This window comes from Hemibagrus wyckioides, linkage group LG04 (assembly GCF_019097595.1).
Source record: "Hemibagrus wyckioides isolate EC202008001 linkage group LG04, SWU_Hwy_1.0, whole genome shotgun sequence".
NCBI lineage: Eukaryota > Metazoa > Chordata > Actinopteri > Siluriformes > Bagridae > Hemibagrus > Hemibagrus wyckioides.
The window spans coordinates 5,199,571-5,222,534 of NC_080713.1; the positions used below are offsets into that span (position 1 = coordinate 5,199,571).

The 22,964-nt window shown below is 41.3% G+C and overlaps 2 protein-coding genes across 5 annotated transcripts in view; one reads left to right on the forward strand and one right to left on the reverse strand.

Moving 5' to 3' along the window:
* The first annotated feature begins 23 nt into the window (after positions 1-23).
* pkma (pyruvate kinase M1/2a) lies at positions 24-16,813 on the forward strand. Of its 3 annotated transcripts, none has more exons than XM_058387272.1 (11): positions 24-85; positions 8,902-9,086; positions 9,275-9,366; positions 10,757-10,888; positions 10,997-11,183; positions 11,307-11,577; positions 11,739-11,889; positions 11,990-12,142; positions 13,330-13,496; positions 15,443-15,624; positions 15,746-16,813. In XM_058387272.1, the coding sequence occupies exons 1-11, from the start codon at positions 39-41 to the stop codon at positions 15,850-15,852; spliced, it is 1,674 nt and encodes a 557-aa protein (XP_058243255.1). In that variant the 5' UTR covers positions 24-38; the 3' UTR covers positions 15,853-16,813. The 3 variants fall into 3 exon arrangements, with proteins under 3 accessions (XP_058243255.1, XP_058243254.1, XP_058243256.1); XM_058387271.1 differs by lacking the exon at positions 13,330-13,496 and adding an exon at positions 13,817-13,983; XM_058387273.1 differs by lacking the exons at positions 24-85; positions 13,330-13,496 and adding exons at positions 1,306-1,486; positions 13,817-13,983.
* Positions 15,364-22,964, reverse strand: part of LOC131351750 (trans-1,2-dihydrobenzene-1,2-diol dehydrogenase-like) — a 15,024-nt gene continuing 7,423 nt past the window's right edge. For both annotated transcript variants that reach the window (XM_058387274.1, XM_058387276.1), the window contains 5 exons: positions 21,315-21,478; positions 20,977-21,229; positions 19,673-19,797; positions 19,424-19,574; positions 15,364-18,292 (listed from right to left, as the gene is read on the reverse strand). In XM_058387274.1, coding sequence (XP_058243257.1) covers positions 18,183-18,292; positions 19,424-19,574; positions 19,673-19,797; positions 20,977-21,229; positions 21,315-21,478 — 803 coding nt within the window. In that variant the 3' untranslated portion in view covers positions 15,364-18,182. The remainder of the gene's footprint in view (positions 18,293-19,423; positions 19,575-19,672; positions 19,798-20,976; positions 21,230-21,314; positions 21,479-22,964) is intronic.

Genomic DNA, 22,964 nt, shown 5'->3' on the forward strand with positions numbered 1-22,964 from the left:
GACTAGACGTAATGATTCCCGGCTAAGGACGGGGCAGGATGGGTAGTGGAAGCAGCAGTAATGCTGCCACGGTTGCAGCGTGCAGGTGAGTAAAAACACATGCTTTTACCTCAAACCTCACCTAAAACAATGTTATAATTTATCATTAATACCTGACCCGACAGCTACACAGGTGAGTGTACGAGCGTACCTGATCCTGTCAGCAGGAGGCCTTTATCTGATTAGAAGTAAGCTGGTGAAATGTTGAAATGCAATAAATATGGAATATGAATCTCTTTATTTGAAATTATTTTAATTATAAAAGCTTTTTTTATGTAAACTGAAAGCCACACCCTTCATTTCATGAGAAAGGTGAGTGATTCATCTTGAAAATAATGTTTATAGCCTTCAGTAGGTCTCACATGTAAGTTAAATAATTAGTGTAATTGTAAATTATGCACAAGAACAGATCTTTCTTGTATTTCTTGTCTGAAATGTATGATCATTTACAGTATACTAGACATACTAGACTAGATTTTTAAACAATAAATAAAATGGCTGTTCGGCACAATTACACAATTGCAATGCTGCAGTCGAACACTAGAGGGAGCCTTTGCAGCATAGGTTTGCAATGGAAAAAGGGCAAATGGCTATCAGGATGGAGTCCACAGGTTCTCAGCCCTGGTCCAGGAGAACCTGCTGTTCTGCACATGTTAACGTTTTAGAGCTCAGATTCTAATGCAACTTGCACACAACAGTAAAAATCTCTCTCTCTGTCTCTCTCTCCCTCTGTCTGACTCTTTTTCTTTCTCTCTCTCTCTATTGATTTTGGACTAATATGCATATCATAGATGATTGATGCATGCCACGACTGACTGTCTCACTCATGATCTCGGTATTATTCATGCTTCTGGAAATAACAACACACTATGAGAGTGAAATGGAAAGCGTTAAGCACTGGTGCACGTGCTTGCTTCTGAGTTTCATCAAACATTACCACGAATTAAGAGCTGGGGATTTATAATACAGTAAATGTTATAACGCAATACCAGTTAAAAGGTTTGAATAACAAACAGATTACAGTGCAGAGCATCTTCACTCGGACGCATGCTCTGCTCGTGCACATCAACGTGCTCAGTTCCCCTCTTCTGATTGGCTATTCCGAAGAACCTTACTTCCTTCATTTTTGGTGTCACAATAACCTTCCGCCAACATTATCGTTTCGGGAAATATTCCTTCAGGTTTTGTGTGGGACGTTTAATAATAATTATATCTCCGTACATGTTAACATGTTGTATGAATTATTTGTGTTGGTAATTTTTTAGAAGGTTTAAAAATTTGTAGGTGTAAAATCTGCAGGAAACTATCCGCCCTTTTTGCGTAGGAATACATCCGCGTGTTCTTCCTTTTAAAGTAGCGCCAGCCAGTTTCTCAGATCACCTTGAGGAAGCTCGTGCAGCGTTTAGAGGCGCATCACTTGAAGTGGACGGTCATTTTTTGGGGAAAGGTAAGCCTTAATCACAGATTTAGCCGCTGGTTTTAACATTACAGGCTAATAAAGATAGAAGTTATGTGCTTTTGACCAATGAATTAACGAGCAAGCGATTTGGCAGGAATGGATGTGACGTTACTTAGCATTACTTATTACTTGGCTACCTTGGCTGAATCCCAAATGTCTCTGTATTAAATAAATAGTGGACTATTTAAGAGTGTACAACACCTTAATTTACCACCTTAACTAGTGTGCCTATGTAGGGAATAGGGATCTATTTGTGAAACAGCCCATGATGTTGCGTGTTTGCCGGTTAAAGACTGTAATAAAAATAACTGTCAGCTTATTTATTTTGGTGGCTTGGTTTCCAAATTAAATTGTTTGCTCAGTGATTTTGCTTTAAAATGAAGACTTAAAATTTTATCTTACTTTAATATTTTCTGGCTACGTGTTAGCATAAACCGACTAGCTAGAATGCGCATGCGCATGCAGTATCACGTTTCCTTTCTAATGGTTGATGAACGAAGTACCTGGTCGAATGGCGCAGGTTCTCTATTAAACGAGGTGTAAGGTGTAACTAATAACCTCTTTGCAGATCTCTAGGTGTGGTCGTTGGGTCAATATTGCATTCTTTTTTTTTTTGGCTCGAGTCCACTAAGCCTGCTCCGTACTTGAAGAGGAAAATGTGACGCAGAGTGAACGTGACTTTGAACACATCCGCCGCAGTGCTGTGCAGTGGTCAGATCCGCATCTTAACATCCCTGGGATTAAAAGATGGACACTTAAACACTGAATATTTATATCTATATGAGACTGCTTTATAAAGAGCTGAAGATGCAAGTTGTACCAGTACAAATATATCTAATATTCCTATTGATGTTAGAAGTGATGTTTTGAGTCACGTGACTTAAATGAGAAAATCTGTATAAATTTTGGCATGGTGATGGATTGGTTCCCCTTTTTTTCTCCGTTTTTTAATAGATGAATAAATAAATAAATCCTAGCTTTGAATAACAGATAATATCGTATAGTGATGCATTACTGACATCCATAATATTAATTTCTAAATATATTTTTGTCTTAAATTTCTTTTTCTTCCAATTCAGCCATTTGCCAATTTCCACCCATCTGCCATCTCTGTCGTCGCCACTCACTCCGGGGAACACGTGCTTCCTCTTTTCGAACTGTTGCTCAGACGAACGTGGTACATGTCCTCTACCTCACATGTAAGCAGAGGAGAGTTGGCTTGCAGCCACAATCGGACCATGGTATCCGGTTTTGGCACAGTTGGCACTCATCATCTGACAATAGCGTTAATGTTTTTCTCTTCTGCCTCTCGGGAGCTCGGTGCAGCAAAACAGATCTGTTAGAGCTCTAATGATTTGCTCTCTTGAGGTTAAACAAGCACGTGTTTAACAATCAAGAGTAAAGCGTCATGCAACAAGATGTCTGGCATCTGATTGCTTCATTTCTTTCCAGTACATTTTATACAGGTGTTGAAACCCTGTTGCATCGATTTATTTATTTCTCTTCCGTCTTGACCTCAGTCTTTACCAGCAATTATCATGAATACTCAATCTGCTGAAGCTATATACAGCAAAACATGAGCAGATTGGTGACTGACATGTCACAGCCTGTGTGTCAATGCATCAATTAGTGCAGATACTAATGCAGAGTTTTAGACTGCTGTTGCCAAGTTGTAGTGAGAAGTTGCTGTCTCATGGTTGGCATTTGCATTCTGGAGCATCATGGTGGACGAATCGCTCATCTCTAGACCCACCAAAATCAGTTTGTTTCCAGGCTTGGGTGTGTGGATGCTCGACGGACAGATGTAATTAATAGTTAGATTTCTGGCAAGCAAACAAATTTTTTGCTCCATAAATAAACCAGAACAGGTTAGTCACGTACTGTAGGTTTCCAGGAAGCCAGAACACCAGAATGAATTTATGATTTGTCGATTTCTGATAACAGGTCCTTATCTCTTATGCCTGTTTGTGTTAAATGCTCTGCGGAACTCCCATTCTCCCAACAGGATTGGGATCTTGAACTGAGTTATGTGCCGTTCCCCTTTTTGTCCTTTGTTGGCAGGAAAGGCATGTTTGGTAACCCGGCTCTTTTGGCTCTTCACAATAAGGGAGAGGAAGTTTGTGTGTTTACAACCAGGCAGCTACACAAACCCAGACCCTCAGTCAGACAGACTTTTAGGAGTCTGTTAGAAAAATCATCTCTCATTTTCAATGTGAAAATGGAACAAAATCCTTTATAGCAAGGACGGGAAGAATGAGTCGGTTCTTAGTGCGAGTGTGACTCAAATCACGTCTCCTGAAGCCAAGCCAAAGACTAAAGTGTTGGTTCTTATGACTGGGTAAAAAGAGAGAACACGTTGGCAGATACTGGATAATTACACGCTTGAGGTGGAAATAAAAAAAAAAAAAAAATCCACCCCACACAGTCACTAACAACTTAATGTAGGGTCTGTATTGCATTTATTTATGTATTTATTTTGAGGATTTTTTTTTTTTTTAAAGTGAAGATGAAAATTTTCTTAAATTTGTTTTTATTTAGCTCAGATTATGTGAGTGACTTATTTTTATTTTTGGAGGGTGTTTATTTATTTTTAACATGAAAAATGTATGAAGTTTATTTCTATTCGGATCAGATTAAGAGGGTATTTATTTTTTATTTATTTGTTAATTAATTAATTAAATAAATGTAGGGTTGCAAAATTCCCGGAATTTTCAAAACTAGAAACTTTCCCTGGGAATTAATGGGAATAAACTGGGAATTTGCAACATTGCAGGTTAGCCTATAACACGGGACTTAAATATAGTTGACACACACATCTTGCAGCATATTCTTGGTTAAAACAGATTTAATGCAATTTCAGTTGAAATTTCTGAACATAAACTAATGATGATGAGGGCAGTGTGTTTCCAGCATGAAGTTTTAATGTTTTTGTTCCACAAACCCGTATGTTTGTCACGCTGTAATATGATCACCTTCCATTCCCAACATGGTGTCTGGGGGCTTTTTTTATTTTTTTATTATTATTTTAGTTTTTAATATTTGGTTCTCAAATGGGCATAGCACAAATGTTGAACATACAACTTCATTAGAAGACATTGTGCCAGGATGAAGAGGTGAAAGGCTTATTTGTCATGAACCAAGATTCCCCAGCTATTTAAAAATACTGTGTAACAACAAACAGGACTCCTCCATTTAATTTCTGGGAAAGGGTCACTAAACTAAAAAGTAGCAGGCAACATCTGTGGAGAAAATCATAGTCATGCATAATTAAACTAAAATGATCATCCGAGCGCCGAGTTTGATCTAACGCTGTAGGTAATCTGACCGGTCACTTTCTTAGAGGGGTGCAGGGAAAACGCCAAGATGGCTGAAAACAACCCAGCAACGCTGCTGGAGAAATTCTGATGACTTCTCTGTGGTTGATATGACTATCCTGTGAGGTCAGAAATCATGATGACCTCCTACATGCACCTCATTTTAACCGGAAAAACATTGTTTATGTTAAAGTCTGTGTGCTTCCTAGAGCTTCTTATTAGTGAAGAAAAATTCCAACAGCTTTTCTTACAGGACATAGTGTAAATTTGATCAATTATGCCAAATTAAAATGGATGATATCACCTGTACAGTTTTGAGTGATTATCAGAATGCACAGGAAGTCGTCCTTCGCCGATTCCCTCTCTAGTAAGGAGGCCCTTTTGCTATTTTAGTGCTTGTGTACGTAACATGATACGGTTGTGGTGGTCTTGCTTAGCTAACACTAATCCAGTTAACCACTCCATTGACTCATGTTGGTCCAAAGCTTTAGGATTGACTTGCGTGGTTTATCCGCTCTTAAGAGAAGAGGATTTCATGTTCAGGTCTTTGCAGAGCATGCAGAACCCAGGTTCATTCGGTTCAAACTCCCATGCCACAGCCTTGTGGGTAGGGAAAAGCCACCAGAACTATTCCGGAAGATTCTTCTGACAAGGTGTCTTTATAGCTCACAGAAAAGTGGGGAGCTCTACAGGTATGTGTGTTTATATTGATTTGATAGGGGAAGGTCATGCGAAAGCCTTTATGCAGTGCTGGAAAACAGGCAAGGTGGTTAAGGCATGAAGAAAGCTAAGCTAAGGGCTTGAGTGTGGAAGGTTATTGGGTTATTGGATGTGTAAGTAGGTTAATAGACATGCTGTAAAGTCCAGGGACGGTATGCCAGGCTTTTATATGAATAAACCTCGCATGATTTTAGTCACAGAGTAATTCAGCAGTCAGAGAAAGACATGCTGTTCACGTGCCACTCTATATTTGCTTAGCCTTGATCTCCAGTATACAGGGGCTCTTCGCCATCGTTTTTGTCTAGCAAATTAACCAAACACACAGATGTTGAGCTTGTGGGATCCAGCACAATGCCCATGTGAACAGATATAAAACTCCAGGGACAAAGAAAAGCCATGTACTAGTCTGATATTAAATTAAAAACCTCTGTATGTAGTTTGCTATAATAGGAACAACTGACCATCTGTGCGTTTATGTAGTTAGCCAAGTATTCAATCAATTGGTAGCAGAGCAATGCATAAAATCCTGTAAATTCAGGTTAAGTTAATGTACATTAGGCATCAGAATGAGGGAAAAAATGTGATCTCTGAAACTAACCACAGCATGGATGTTGGTGCCAGATGGGCAGGTTTGTGTATTTTGGGTAAACATTCACACAGAATGGTGTGGAAAAACAACCACTACCAAAAAAAACCCCTTATTCTATGTCTTCAGATTGAAACACCTTAATGTTAAGAGAGATCAGAGGTGAATGACCAGACCGGTCTGAGCTGATGGGAAGTGTAGGTATAACAGCTCTGATAAGCACTCTTTACAACCGTGGTGAGCAGAAAAGCATCTCAGTCTCGTATGTTTTAGTATAGCTTGGGAAGAATTGGCTACTTAGGGGAGCTTTTTTTGGACCCCACAGTTCGCCATTGATAAAACTGTTTCAGATCAGTCTAGCTGGACTTGTATGCACATACATGGAGTGTATGCAAAAATTCTTCTGGTTAATCAGAGCCAGAGGTGTTTCTGTGATTATTACTCTTATAGATATTGAATTATTAAAGATTCTCATTTTATTTAATAATAATTATTTATTATTAATTAGTTGACAATCTACATCCCTCTCTGTTCTGCTGATTCTGTCCCCAGCAAGACAGGGTTTGATTTTCACCCCTGACTGTGTCTGTTAGTCTCAGTGTGTACGTGTGCGATGTGATGTGACATTCCTCACGTACAGCAGCTTACCGGCTCGGCACCGTCCCCCTACCGGGGTCTGCAGAGTGCAGTGGAATAAATGGGGTGTCTAACCACTGACTGTTTTGGAATGAGTCAGGGTTTTCTATTAGTCAGACACATCTGTGAATAGAGCAGTCAATGGGGCTTTTCTTGTAGTAAAATGAGCTCTAATGGGAGGAATATGTGGGTGGGCAGACTCATGATGGGACTCGTTAAACCATTTGTGTGTACCTGGAGCATTTTGAGGTGGGCAATGAGAGGGCTGGTTATGACTTTAAGCTACTTGACAAGTGAAGTAAATGATATTAGCATAAGGAGAGTCACTGCTGACGAGTTCAGTGAAACCCCTCTTGTTAAATTTCTTTTTTCTAGAAGTTTCATAGCAGATATGCTCAAAATGGTAATACTGACCGTTAAAATGATGGGGTTTAACCAATGATCAGTTTGAATATCGCTCCTGAAATCTTGTATGGTGGTGGGTTTTTTTTTTTGTTTTTTTTTTTGTTTTTTTTTTTAAATGGAAAATTTGGGAAAAATCTATCATACAATCTCAATTTCAAGCTTCAGTTAATATAATAAGCAACTCGTTGTATTAGTTGTGAGTCACGTGTCAGTAAAGAGATGTACGTTATAAGGTGTTACCTCATTGTAGTGCCTAATGCGTCGTTTCTAGGTCAAGTCATGACTTGCAGAAACAAATCTGGTATTCACGTGCGATACATCCGTGCGTACCTGGAGACGGGGCAGAGTAAGCGTATACGCTAGCGCTAATCCTCTGTTCTTCTGTCAGGCTAGTCAGTAAGAAGGTAAGCTCACAAGATGACCTCACGCTTGGAGAAGGGATATTCAGCAATATTTTTGCCGGTCTCATCCAGCAGCCCTCGAGCTGTAAATCATGTGACCGGCTGAAAGGACTCTCTCTACTGACCCACACAGCATTCCTCACAACACAAACACACACACACTAATAGCCTGTAGGCTGTCATGGAATTTTCCAGAAAAGTTTGGAATTACTCAGATCACAAACACAGGGCACTACAGGACATGCTCATGCTCATGTCCTGGACATTTGTGTTGACCGTTGCTTTCTTGTGTAATCCCACTGCTATAAAAATGTTTTGTTTTTGTTTGTTTGAACACAACAGTTTGGCTTCATATTTCAGGATGATGCAAAGTCTTGGCCTGAACTAGGGAGAAAAAAGAGACGAACTATAGTGGTGGAGAATACAAAAAGGTTATAAAGCACTCTTGCTATTTAAATGTTGAAAGTGACCACAAAGGACCACAGTTTCACAATCTTGGCTCTTTTTTTTTTTTTTTTTATTTCCTAGTTTCATTGTAAGGACATGACATTTCATCATTAGAGACGTTCTATAGCTATGGTCTTTTTCCCTAAACATCATGGGAGCTGAAAATGTTCGATGTGCCCTCACTCGTAACCTCTGTGGTGGATCATTAGCCTGCATTATTGATTTGTACTATTAATAGCAATGCCTGTGTAGAAAATGTGCCAGTTTCAGACTTGTATAATCCCTCAAGCACAAGCCTGGGTTTGATGTGGAACGTGTCTCGATTTAGGACACTAAGTGGTTTAATTTCTTGGTCGTGTTCCGCAGTAACTTCCTGACTTCTCTCTAAAACGGCAAAAAAAAAAAATTGCCTCACATCTTCCGGAAGTTACTGAAGCAAGCGATTGTAGAATGTCGAGCACTTATGTGAAGGATGGCACGTACACATTTTTATAAATTTTGCAATTTTGGACTTCTTTTTGGACAGGATGGCGAAACAAGGATGTGTAATGAGATACAAGACTGCAGGCAATAAAGGACTGTAATTTAATCCACCTGTAAAAGCAAAATATTTGTTAAACCTTTAGATCATAGCTCAGCTTTTCAGCCTGGTTACTTCTCTATAACGGTCTAAAATGGACAATTGTCACTGCTTTGCATACATCCCAAATGATCTGGGTTTAATTCTTATTAAATACAAATAATTTAAAGAATATTTTAATAAAACCCTGGCTCATGAAGTTCAACAACAGGAAGATGAAGGCTGCATCTATCAGCAGATCACAATGTGCACCTTTGGACCAAACCTCATGCCCCTTTTCTAATCTTTCTTCCTCTCTCTCTATTTATCTCAAGGACATCACCAAGCAAATCTGCTCTCACCATGTCCCACACAAAGACTCAAGACTTGGGCACTGCCTTCATCCAGACGCAGCAGCTGAACGCTGCTATGGCCGACACCTTCCTGGAGCACATGTGCCTGCTAGACATCGACTCCGAACCCACCACTGCCCGCAACACTGGCATCATCTGCACCATCGGTGTGTTGTCACACTACAGGCATCAGAGTTTTGCTTAATGTTAACATTTTATTTCTATTCAGTTCTGATTTGTCAGCAATAACGGCATATTTTATTAATAATGAGTAGCAGCTCTGCTTTAGTGCATCGAGTTGATGTTGCATCATGTGCTTTTATAAATCAGGTGTTTGTATGTTTTCTCATTGCAGGGCCAGCTTCCCGCTCAGTGGACATGCTGAAGGAGATGATCAAGTCAGGAATGAACATTGCTCGCATGAACTTCTCCCACGGTTCTCATGAGGTTCGGGCTTCTCTTTTGACCTTGGTTCTACTTCTCCCTGCTTATCTACATGACGCCTTAAAATGATCTCATACTTGTACGTTGAACGAGCCTGTGCTCGGGCTCAAAGATCCTGGACAGTTATGGTGTCATTCACGTGATCATGATAAAGATGACGAGGTCACTGTGTCCACTAAACTAGAGTGCACAGCACTCTATACTCTATAAATAACTCCAAGTTGTCAGAGCCAAGCCTTATCTTCCTTAAACGAAAAACGGTTTGTGTGTGTGTAAAAGTGGTGGTCTGAACTACATACAGAAATCCCTATTAACTCCTCCTTGATTGGACTTCACTTAAATCATCTTTATGAAATTTAGTGTCTACTGCAATGATTTCCTCACCAGGCCTTCTGGAGCTTTTTCTGCACCAAAGACAATTTCCAAAATGGCCTAATAGCTGTCTGACCAGAGCAAACGTTCCTGATGCTTTGATGCTGAGATCATCTTGACCGTCGTGTCAGATTGATGTAACTGATAGAAACTGTCTGGCACTGGTGTATATAATGGCAGCTCACCTCCTTTTGATGTTGTTGGTGATTTCACAGATTCTCTCGCTCCATTTGGATAGTCTTTGCTGTCATGTTAATGACTTTGGGGTGGGTGTGGTCATGAAGGTGCCAGTGAAATTTTATAAGGAATGTGAGGAGATTCAAGAATTGTTGGACAGAAAATATTTCATTTCTGTTTTATGATGAATCTATTCAGTCTACTCTAGACAGCGAGCTAAGCAAATTTGGTAGGCAAATGTGTACACTATATGGCCAAAAGTTTGTGGACACCTGACCATTATGCCCGAGTCCTGACCCACTGAACACTTTTTGGATGAAGCAGAACATTGACTGCCAAGCTCCCTCCGTTGGGCCCAAGTCCCCCGATCCACCCTGCTCCAGGAGTGCTGCATCATGGCTCACCTTGTGCTCTGACACCAAACCCCAAGGATGGGATATGTGAAGGAATTTCACAGTGAAAATTACAAACATAATAGCATATCAGTTTTCTAGTATAATGTTGCACTAAGCTATTGCTATATACCGTATAATATATTAAAACTTTTGATTTTTCTGTCATGATGTATATTTATTTGAGCTGCTAAACTCACAGGAAGCTTATCTGGAACTTGAATTGCTCATGCAGAATGAAAATGTATTGCAAAATCCAAAATTGCAACGTATTTTGCAGTCCTGCTGCTTGACTAGTGAGTGTATGTACACGTGTACCTAGTTCTTTTAAATTTTATATATATATACATTATTTATTTTTACTACCATGTAATCCCAAATCACACATGTATCAGATTGGTGATGCCTGGTGTAGAATCAGTGCTTTTGATGTGCATGTTTGTGTGTTCTAGTATCATGGTGAGACCATAAAGAACGTTCGTGAGGCGTGTGAGAGCTTCGAGGCGGGCAGCATCCACTACAGACCTGTCGCCATCGCTCTGGATACTAAGGGCCCTGAGATCAGAACTGGACTCATCAAAGGGGTACCTACATTATACTGCTTTACATAATGTTAGATGGGATGTTAAGCTCATGTAATGCTCACGGTCTCCTAATATAAATAACAGTAAAGTTGTTTGTGTGTTTGACAGAGTGGCACTGCTGAGGTGGAGCTGAAGAAGGGTAACCCGATCAAGGTGACACTGGACGATGCTTACATGGAGAGCTGTGATGAGAACGTCCTTTGGCTGGACTACAAGAACATCACTAAGGTGGTGGAGGTGGGCAGCAAGGTCTACATCGACGATGGCCTGATCTCTCTCCAAGTCCAAGAGATTGGTGAGCATGTTTCGGATCATAAATAAAAATGGATGAAAAAGGGTGTGTGTGAGTGCTTCACCTCTGTGGTTTATCCAAACTTTGCAGATGTTGGTCTAAATTCCTTTCTCATGTTTCTAATAGGCTCTGACTACCTGATGTGCGAGATTGAGAACGGCGGTATGCTGGGCAGCAAGAAGGGCGTCAACCTGCCCGGGGCGGCCGTCGACCTGCCCGCCGTCTCCGAGAAGGACATTAAGGACCTGCAGTTTGGAGTGGACATGGGAGTGGACATGATCTTCGCCTCATTCATCCGCAAAGCAGCCGACGTCCACGAGGTCAGGCAGGTGCTGGGGGAGAAGGGCAAGAACATTAAGATCATCAGCAAGCTGGAGAACCACGAAGGAGTCCGTAGGTGAGCGATAAAACTGCTATACATGAACACCACCATGCCTTCTATCCATAATTTCAGTTTTCTTCAGCACTAGCATTCATTTCCTTTAGCTAGAATATTTCAATATGTATTAATATATTTCAGTTATTGAATCGATGCTGATGTTGCTTGCTTGCTTACAGGTTTGATGAGATAATGGAGGCCAGTGATGGCATCATGGTCGCCCGTGGTGATCTGGGTATCGAGATCCCCACCGAAAAGGTCTTCCTCGCCCAGAAAATGATGATTGGACGCTGCAATAAAGCTGGCAAGCCAATCACTTGTGCCACACAGGTTAGAGTTTAATAAGTTTGTATTGTGTCTCAAGTGTGTGTGGGTGATGCTCCAGAGCAAGAAAAGTAATGCTTTACTGTTTCCTGCCCTCTATTTCCAGATGTTGGAGAGCATGATCAAGAAACCCCGTCCCACACGTGCAGAGGGTAGCGACGTGGCTAACGCTGTTCTGGATGGAGCTGACTGCATCATGTTGAGTGGAGAGACTGCGAAGGGAGACTACCCTCTGGAAGCAGTGCGGACACAGCACATGGTACATATGCCCCCTATTGACACGCACATCAAAACAAAAACACTTCATGGTTTTTATACATGTGGCTGTGTTATTACAGTAGGGTCAGAATCCAAAGAAAGCTTAAAGAACTACATGGGCAGCTTGCTACATTATTTTGGGTTGTGAGAGGCAGAAATAGTGGTAGCTTTGCTCCTAATATTCCTGCATGCTGTCAGACTTCCTTTGGCTTGTTCAGCGTTTTTTCTTCTTTCTATTGTTGCGCTCAGTGGCGCATTCTCTGACTGCTGAGTCACCCACACCGTCCAAAGGGAGCGTGATGTGCATGCTGATCCTTCATTAGCCTCGGATGCTATGCCAGCTGGTCAATCTTAATCGGGCTTTATTAACATTAATCTCCAACACGGTTATCTGGTTTCATTTTAAGAGCAGGGTCATTTCAATGTGTGGCATGGTGTTTGTCTTCTGCATTCTTGGCTTCTTTCATTTTCCTTCCTTTTTCTAACTCTGCTTAAATGTATTTAAAGGGGTAGTGGAACCGAAATTATATAAGAACCGAGCACTAGTTGATAAGGTTTTAATTGATTTGCTCTTTTGCATGGTTTTGGTCGAACTATCCCTTTAAAGCGCTAATCATGAACAGTGGACTAACCCCGTGTTCGCTAACTCTTTAATTTAATATTTTCCAACTGGCTGTTGTCTTTCTGCAAAATGTGCATGTTACACCTCCATTCAGCAATAATGGCCCTTTATTTGGTTCTGAACTTCAACAAATCAACTATGATTCAGTAAAGAATTTACCAAAATGTGATTTATAAGCCATGATCAGTGTTAGAATGATTTGTTATGAAAATAATTCGTGCATGACTGACCAAAGCCACTGGGATCAATTGTAACCTAGTGACTTTTTTTTTTGTTTTTTTGTCCTTCTGCCTTCTGTGATCTAACACGTGCATTAATTCTTTCCTATAATGTCTTCTGTGCATCATTCTCTCTTGTTGTACTATCATCTTTTGCTTTTCTCTTTTGCCTGCCCTGTCTACTTTGCCTGCATCCATCCGTTTACTACCTGCCTGCTCTCTCTTTTCTCTCTCTCTTCCCCCCCCCCCTCCCTGTCTTTTTTTTTTTTTTTTTTTTTTTCTTTTTCTTTTTTTTCTTCTTTCTCCAACACCTCTCTGCCTCATCTGCTCACTGCATGGTCGAATCAGATCGCTCGCGAAGCCGAGGCGGCCATGTTCCACCGGCAGGTGTTTGAGGACCTGCGCCGCTGCACAGCCTACTCTACTGATCCCGCTGAGGCCATCGCCATCGGAGCAGTGGAGGCTTCGTTTAAAATCCTCGCCTCTGCTTTCATAGTGCTCACTGGCTCCGGCAGGTAGGCAGGAGGTTGAGATCGGAACGACGACAGCAGCCAGGAAGTGTAGAGCAGGGACAGACAGGAAGAGGAGAGGAGGAGAGAGAGACGCAAATGTTGCAGTGTCTGATCTGAATGAGATTACTAATTGACTGGTTTCCCAAAAGCCTTGATGTTTCTGAAAAGAAGGAAAAAAAAAGTGTAAATATTTTGCCCATCTCTCTCTCTCTCTCACTCGAGTGCTATTGGTGGTCTGACTGATTTTCATTATAACTCCTCCCTTTCCCATTCCACCTCCTCCCACTGGGTGGCACTGTGTCCTCTCCCTCACACACACTCAGATTGCCAGAGAGGCAGAAGCAGCCATGTTCCACCGGCAGCTGTTCGAGGAGCTGAGGCGCTCCACGAAACTAAGCCACGACCCCTCAGAGGCGGTAGCCATCGGGGCCGTCGAATCCTCCTTCAAATGCTGCGCCAGTGCTATAATTGTTCTCACCAAAAGTGGCAGGTAAGAGGAGACAGCTAGAAGGCAAGAAGGGAGGAAGCAGGTGCCAGGATGCCAGAGTACTCCTATTTTGATTTTGCTTTACTAGTTTTTATAAAGAAAATCCTTATTTAATCGTCCTGTGAGCTGAACGGAAAGCAAGGGAGTCTTACTTGCGAGTTAAACTGAGAGTACATGAGATTAGAAAGGAAGAAGAGAATTATTCCATATTAACAAGTCAGCTGGTCTCTTACTTTATTTGGATGATCATTATCACACAAACCTATTGTAAATCACTTCTTATAAGGTATTTGAAGCGATATAATACTGTGCATCAAAATATAGAAAATGTAGGTGGTGTTCACTAAGACGTTGCTTTTGTGACCCGGAAATTAGTATTTTGAAATTTATCGAGCTTCATAGAGAAAATGGGCGAATTTGCATAAGGTAAGGTTTCCCCTGGACCTTAAAGATGATTACATAAGTGTCAAGACATTGCTAGATGCCTTGAATTATAATGCATATGGCTGGGTCATCAGAAACCAAGGAAATTTACCTCGAGGCACACTAGCAATAGTGGGAGGAATGGTGCTAAGTAGGAGCCATTGCTGGACCCCATAACGTTCTGATGTCACCACTGAACATCAGATTGGGGACTGCGTACTCTGTAAAATTAACATGTTTATTCTAAGCACTTTTACGAACACAAAATGTGAATGAAAAGATTGGCAAATTCACCTAATGCAATGAAAAATGTCCTGGTCACAAAAGCAAAGTGTATGGGAATTACCATTTTCTCTAATTCTAATTGGGTATTTATTATTAGGTATTAAATATGTAATATTAGGTATTATGTATTCTTTGCAATTAGGATATACCTTACTACCAGGAATAAAAATTGTTGCATAGTGTAATTTGTGAAGAAACACTTCACCTTTTAAAGCATAGTGTACATGTCACTGGTTTTAAGGTATAACCCAAGGTCAGGTGACGGTCAGTATAGTTGAAAAATCAGGCTCCTGGAACATGTTCGAAAGATTATATCTTCATTCTAGCATTGCAAATGCATTTTAATATCATGGGCAGTTATGCAAATTTACCATCTGCCTTTATAAATACTGTAGTCTATACTGTTTCCTATATATTACCCCAGAACTACCTTGGACCTTGAGCATGGACACACACAAAAGGGCAGATAATGAAACTGAGTGAGGTTTACTTCCTATAAAATGTGTAGAAGGCTTCAGGAGGAAATTATACACTCACTAGGCAAATATTACTCTTTCTTCCTTTGTTTTTCCTCCTACCCCTGTATGTTTGAGTAATAATATAGGGCTGTGTAGTATTTCAGGTGTTTAGTTTTATATAATAGTCTAATTTCAGACTATGAATTAATTAAATCAGTTTTTTTTTTTTTTGCATTATTTTATTCACCTTTAAATTATTACTCATGGCCACCACTGACCATTCTGTTCATTTGCAGGTCTGCTCACTTGCTTTCCCGGTACCGCCCCCGTGCCCCCATCATCGCGGTGACGCGTAATGGGCAGACGGCCCGCCAGGCACATTTGTACCGCGGCATCTTCCCTGTGTTTTACAACAAACCCGCTCACGATGTCTGGGCCGAGGATGTTGACCTCAGAGTCAACTTTGCCATGGATGTCGGTAAGAGGACACTAGAAGACTGGTTTATCATTTAAATTATAAATTCTACAGATGCATACAATTTCTTTTATGCTTCCTGCTCGAACACTGACACCCCCACCCCCAAATCTGTGTTATTTAGGCAAGGCTCGAGGATTCTTCAAGCCCGGCAATGTCGTTATCGTGCTGACCGGCTGGCGTCCCGGCTCCGGTTACACCAACACCATGCGCGTGGTTCCAGTGCAGTAGACCTCCACTCCTCTTCATTCCAGTCATTCTTACCTTTTTCCTGCTCCTTTATCATTCAAGCACTTCTAGCAGACTGGCATTAGAGTTAGCAAGGTTTCCCAGGCTGGGCTTCACCTGTAAAAGGCCAGTTGTTGACCACATCTTGTCTAATCCCAGTCTAGTATTCTTGCTTCCTATATGCTAATTTTTTTTTTGGGCACGTGTGTCAATCCTTAGTCCTTTTCATTTACAAACTGCAACGTATTATTTCTTTCACGAGTCAGGCGGCTGTCTGTCTGTCAGTCAGACCGCAGGGTGATGGAGGGCGTAGGTCAGAGCTGCAGTACTCCACATGCACTCGGTATTCTTCGAGAACATTCCCATTGGCTGCAGAACCAACAGAGATGTGCTGAAGCAAAAGAAGGGTACGCTAGCAGCTCTCGCTTCTCCACCTTCTTTCACTGTGACCAAGTGTAAAGGAATGTATTTGCAAGTGTGGTTTTTCTCTCTGGACATTTTTATTAATCTGTGTGGGGTTTTTTTTTCCTTTTCCTTCTCCCTCTTCTGCACTGCACTCCCACTGCTACTGTAGGCAATGTTACATCCTGTATTATACTTGACATTGAGATGTTAGGGTGTTGGGGGAAACCAGCACTTCATAATATATTATATATTATATTTTTTCTCCTAATCTGAGAAATGGAGTCAGATGCTGTTGTTGTTAGTGTTACCCTGTTCATTCAGTCTCCAAAAAGAATCAAGAAGAAGAGAAATTAAAGTTCGCACCAAATCACACTTCCTCCCAGGCTCTACTCTTTCGTGCTCGCGTTTCGTTCTCGCAGCAACTACGTGTACCGAGCGTCTCATATCCACACGCTTCTGATTGTGAACCTAGGATTTAAAGTATATGTATTGTGATATCAACTTTACTCTGTTGCATTGTCCAAGACTGGTTCAGTTCATTAAAGAGAAGAGCACCTGTCATGACTCTCTGTTCTTATTACAGTTAAGTATTAAAATTGAGCATGTGTATGTAGCCTGGAAAATAATTGGTTACCATCCCAGTTAATTAAGGAATCAATTTATATAGTCATGAGGGGCAAAAACATTTATTTTGTATTGATGTGAAGTGAAGTAAACTACTGGCACAGCATCATATAGTGAGGGGGGAAAAATTATTTGATCCCCTGCTGATTTTGTATTTTTGCCCACTGACAAAGAAATGATCAGTCTGTAATTTTAATGGTAGGTGTATTTGAACAGTGAGAGGCAGAATAACAACAAAAAAATCCAGAAAAACACATTTTAGAAAAGTTCTACACTGATTTGCATTTTAATGAGTGAAATAAGTATTTGATCCCCTATCAATCAGAAAGATTTCTGGCTCCCAGGTGTCTTTTATACAGGTAAGGAGCTGAGATTACAGTAGGAGCACTCTCGGGGAGCGCTCTTAATCTCAGCTCCTTAACTGTATGAAAGACACTTGTCCACCGAAGGAAGCAATCAATCAGATTCCAAACTCTCCATCATGGCCAAGACCAAAGAGCTGTCCATGGATGTCAGGGACAAGATTGTAGACCTACACAAGGCTGGAATGAGCTACACGACCATCGCCAAGCAGCTTGGTGAGAAGGTGACAACAGTTGGTGTGATTATTCCCAAATGGAAGAAACACAAAAGGACTGTCAATCTTCCTCGGTCTGGGGCTCCATGCAAGATCTCACCTCCATGATCATGAGAACGGCAAGGAATCAGCCCAGTACAGTCAAATCTCGAGTGAGAACCTCCTTCCCTCAGCCAGGGCATTGAAAATGGGTAGTGGATGGATATTCCAGCCTGACAATGACCCAAAACACATGGCAAAGGCAACAAAGGAGTGGTTCAAAAAGAAGCACATTAAGGTCCTGTAGTGGCCTAGCCAGTCTCCAGACCTTAATCCCATAGAAAATCTGTGGAGGGAGCTGAAGGGTCAGCCACAAAACCTTAATGACTTGGAGAAGATCTGCAAAGAGGAGTGGGCCCAAATTCCTTGAGATGTGAGATGTGTGCAAACCTGGTGGCCAACTACAAGAAATGTCTGACGTCTGTGATTGCCAACAAGGGTTTGCCACCAAGTACTAAGTCATGTTTTGCAAAGGAGTCAAATACTTATTTCACTCAATAAAATGCAAATCAATGTATAACTTTTTTGAAATGTGTTTTTCTGGATTTTTTTGTTGTTATTCTGTCTCTCACTGTTCAAATACACCTACCATTAAAATTACAGACTGATCATTTCTTTGTCAGTGGGCAAACGTACAAAATCAGCAGGGGATCAAATAATTTTTTCCCTCACTGTAAGAGGTATAAGGTTACTGGTGGTCTTGGCTGTACACTACTCCGACTTGCCTCCTGCATTCATCCATTATCTCAGCCAGTAGAGCCGAGTCCGAGTGAGACATCCGAGAACTCTCCTTCAGTCCTGAGAGGGGGGGAAAAAAGATGACATCCAGGATAAAAAAAATCCACATTTAGGGTAAATGATAAATCTCAGGAAAATTATGTGGAATTATTGTTCATAATGCAGGTCAGATTGAAGTAGGATTAAGCTACGTTCATACATACAATGATTTTATTACTCCAAGTCGTCAGGCGATTCTACATCTGGTTGCCATAGTGATCATGTTTATCAGTGAGTAGGTGGAGCAACTAGCATTCCACTTGATAAGAAATTGGTTTTCTTGTCGCTTAAAATGAAACCTTCAAGTTGTAGATTTGACGTTTAAGTTTGTGTATAAAATTCAGCAGAGTATATCTGCACCATGTAATATGAGACTCTACAGTATTCACTCCCATTGGTAGTTGCTGCTCCATATTTGCATCTTGTTAAACCTTTCACAACACTGGAAAATGATCTCCGGTCTCTGTGTAAACGTAGCATTATACCTTGAGCTAGGGTTCTAGGCATGTAGACACAATATATACCCATTTCCAGTGAAAGGAACTCTTAATGCTTCAGCTTCATACCAAGACATTTTGAACAATTTTATGCCGCCAACTTTGTGGGCACAGTTTGGGGATGACCCCTTCCTGTTCCAACATGACTGCACACCAGTGCACAAAGCAAGGTTCATAAAGACATAAAGAAACTATATTTGACGATGTATATAATAATTTTAGTGATGGTTAGGCAAAGACGAAAGCAAAAGCATCGACAAGATCAGGGAGGAGAGAGAGAGAGCAACATGTGATGCTTGTACTACCATTTAACAATGATCTTTGTGCTGTGATGCTTTTGGAAAGGTCGACCTTAAGATACAGAGCCAGTTAGGAGAGAGGACTTAAGAGTCGGATCAGTTTATTAGTGAGAGCCTGAATTTCTGTTGAAAAAAGCAAAACATCTGACTGGAAGTTTTTAATTGCTAAATTAAATTCTGTGCTCTTTCAGTGTGACCTTGAATTCGAGAGAGAGAGAGAGAGAGAGAGCACCATCTGGTGGTTGGTTAATGAAACAGGTCTGCAATCAGTTAACGTGCATGTTGGATATTATTTAGTTAGTGATGCCACATAATCTTGACATTTCCATATTTGGGAAATTTAATTCAGTCCTCACCTTTAAGGAGACACTGTCTCACTTCCTCAGCCTCGTATCTCAAACCGGTGCTGTTGATGAAGTTGAGAGGCAGGTACGGTTCAGGTACTGGGTACTGAGTCTCTTTCCCATTTACAATCAGTGATGTTGGAGACCACATATGAGCAGGAACCTGGTTAAAAACATGACCCGTGAAAACAGGACCACAATCTGACCAAGCTGGAAAAAAAAAAACAAGAGCTAGAACCTGAAACTGTCTACCACACTTACTCTGATGGTTCCTTTAGTCCCTAAGACAACGGCTTCTTTCGGGAGATCCATAGCTATCGTGCAGGTGCAGACCGCTAATCTTCCCCGAGAGAACTTCAGCGTGACCACCATGCTCTCGTCCACTCCTGCAGCACACGTCAAACATTCAGAATGGAAGAGATGGACAAGCTTCACTCATTCTCTCAGTCGTTTCTTTTTGTTTATTTATTTTCCCCATTTTACTTTTTCCTTATTGGGTTTTGCTTCTTTCAGATGTTTTTAAATGCTTGTGGCTTTTGGTACACTACCAAAATACACCTATCAAGCATAACATTATGACCACCTGCCTAATATGGTGTTGGTCCCCCTTTTGCTGCCAAAACAGCCCTGACCCGTCCTGCACTGTGTATTCTGACACCTTTCTATCAGAACCAGCATTAACTTCTTCAGCAATTTGAACAACAGTAGCTCGTCTGTTGGATCGGATCACAAGGGCCAGCCTTCACTTGCCACATGCATCCATGAGCCTTGGCCGTCCATGACCCTGTGGCCAGTTCACCACTGTTCCTTCCTTGGACCACTTTTGATAGATACTGACCACTGCAGACCGGGAACACCCCACAAGAGCTACAGTTTTGGAGATGCTCTGATCCAGTGGTCTAGCCATCACAATTTGGCCCTTCGTCAAACTCGCTCAAATCCTTACGCTTGTCCATTTTTCCTGCTTCTAACACATCAACTTTGAGGACAAAATGTTGACTAGCTGCCTAATATATCCCACCCACTAACAGGTGCCATGATGAGGAGATCATCAGTCTTATTCACTTCACCTGTCAGTGGTCATAATGTTATACCTGACCGGTGTAATTTGTAGTATTAATATATATATTTTTTGCGAGTGTTGCGGCTAAAATGCTTGATTTTTCTTCAGAATTTGTGATGCAATTTGCATAGGTTATTCATTTAACAGACTTAATTAGCCAAAATTGCAAGCACAAGATTCTTCTTTTAAACTCCGACCAGTGAAGACACATGGATAATTATTTTCTATGATATTATACTCGTGTTGAAGCACGTGTATGGAACAGAGCTTTGTGTATGGAACAGAGCTTTGAACACACATTCAGACAAAGCTCTGTTCCATACAGTCGAAAAATCGCAAGCTCCTACGAATATCGCGGAGTTGCGTGAAATCTTGGAGGATCTGATTTCTTTTTAAAGGATTATCCTAAATCAGTTTTCAACCACAGCTGGAATATTCCAACTGTTTTCACACAGCTGTAACACATTCAGCACAATCTTTGGTTAGAACTCCTAGCACCTACCTGTGTCCAGACAGACTCCAGTAGCCTGGACGCTCTCGGGTTTCTCTCCGTCGTACACCATGAGGACAAACTGCAGGCAGTAGATACCGATATCGAGCAGTGCGCCTCCTCCCAGCTCCTTCTCCACACAGCGAGGGATGTTCTTCTGAGACGCCCCGAAGTCCGCTCTCACCAGCTTCACCTCCCCTACCGCTTCCCTCCCCAGCAACCTGGAGATCTCCATGGAGACGGGAAAGAACCGCGTCCACACAGCCTGGAGGGGGCAAATGAGGGGAGAAATGCTGTGAGGCAGAGGCATGCTGATGGTCAAACACTTAGCTAAGCTAAACATTGCTTACTTCCATCAAGAAGACGTCATTCGCCTTAGCTGTGGCCACGAGCTCCTTCACTTCTCTCAGATTCATGGCTAGAGGTTTCTCACACAGAACATTTTTCTTAGCACTGAGGAAGATGAGGCCTACCGGGTGATGATAAGGGTGGATGATGCCCACGTATACCACATCTGCAAAAAAAGAGAAAGTCTGTGATTTAATAATGCTTCCTTATAATATCTGCAATCTGACAAATCTAAAGGCTCAATGGTATGCAAGTCTGCTGCAGTGCATAAGTATTTACCCCCTTTGACACATTTTGAACATAACTGTGACTCTGCTCCATCAAGCTACAGAAACTATTAACATTAATAGTTAATAACACATTTAATGTGTTAAATGTGAGGAACCTACAATAAAGACTGTATTATATCATACAGGTGCACAGGGAATGTATATACTTACTGATTACACTGGAACACAATCACTAAACACAAACTGAAGGATTGCAACGCTCTGATCCAGCATTTTTATACACAAAACTTAAGTTTACATTCTCTGTATACCTCAGTGTGTGTCTATTCATATATTACTCAGTATGTTTACATCCCTTGACATTTTAATGCTCTCTCATCATATGTAAATCCCTATGTTTGACTATTGATCAGCAATAACATTATGACCACCTGCCTAATATTGTGTTGGTCCCCATTTTGCTGCCAAAACAGCCCTGACCCGTCGAGGCATGGACTCCACTAGATCCCTCAAGGTGTGCTGTGGTATCTGGCACCAAGATGTTAGCAGCAGATCCTTGTAACTTACAGGATTTGAAGGATACGTACGCGACTTAAGGGATTCTTTTGATAGATACTAACCACTGGAGACTGGCAACACCCCACAAGAGCTGCAGTTTTGGAGATCCTCTGATCCAGTCATCTAGCCATCACAATTTGGTCCTTGTCAAACTCGCTCAAATCCTTCCACTGCCCAAAATGTTCACTTGCTGCCTAATATATCCCACCTACTAACAGGTCCATGATGAGGAGATCATCAGTGTTATTCACTTCACCTGTAACTGCTCATAATGTTATGCCTGATCAGTGTATATAGGTGATGGCTAGACGACTGGATCAGAGCATCTCCAAAACTGCACCTCTTGTGGGGTGTTCCCGGTCTGCACTGGTCAGTATCTATCAAAAGTATCCTTTAAGTCCTGTAAGTCTTTTAAGTTCTGTACGTATCTTTTAAGTCTTGTACAGTGAGGGAAAAAATTATTTGATCCCCTGCTGATTTTGTACGTTTGCCCACTGACAAAGAAATGATCAGTCTGTAATTTTAAGGGTAGGTTTATCTGAACAGTGAGAGACAGAATAACAACAAAAAAATCCAGAAAAACACATTTCAAAAAAGTTATACATTGATTTGCATTTTATTGAGTGAAATAAGTATTTGACCCCTTTGCAAAACATGACTTAGTACTTGGTGGCAAACCCTTGTTGTCAATCACAGACGTCAGACATTTCTTGCAGTCGGCCACCAGGTTTGCACACATCTCACATCTCAAGGAATTTGGGCCCACTCCTCTTCGCATCCACGACCCATTTTCAATGCCCTGGCTGAGGGAAGGAGGTTCTCACTCAAGATTTGACGGTGCATGGCTCCGTCCATCGTCCCTCT

Coding starts and splice junctions, on each gene's coding strand:
- pkma (XM_058387272.1), top strand. CDS start 39: ATGGGTAGTGGAAGCAGCAGTAATGCTGCCACGGTTGCAGCGTGCAG. Junction 10,889..10,996: donor GAACTGGACTCATCAAAGGG/GTACCTACATTA, acceptor TGTGTTTGACAG/AGTGGCACTGCTGAGGTGGA. Junction 15,625..15,745: donor CAACTTTGCCATGGATGTCG/GTAAGAGGACAC, acceptor TGTGTTATTTAG/GCAAGGCTCGAGGATTCTTC.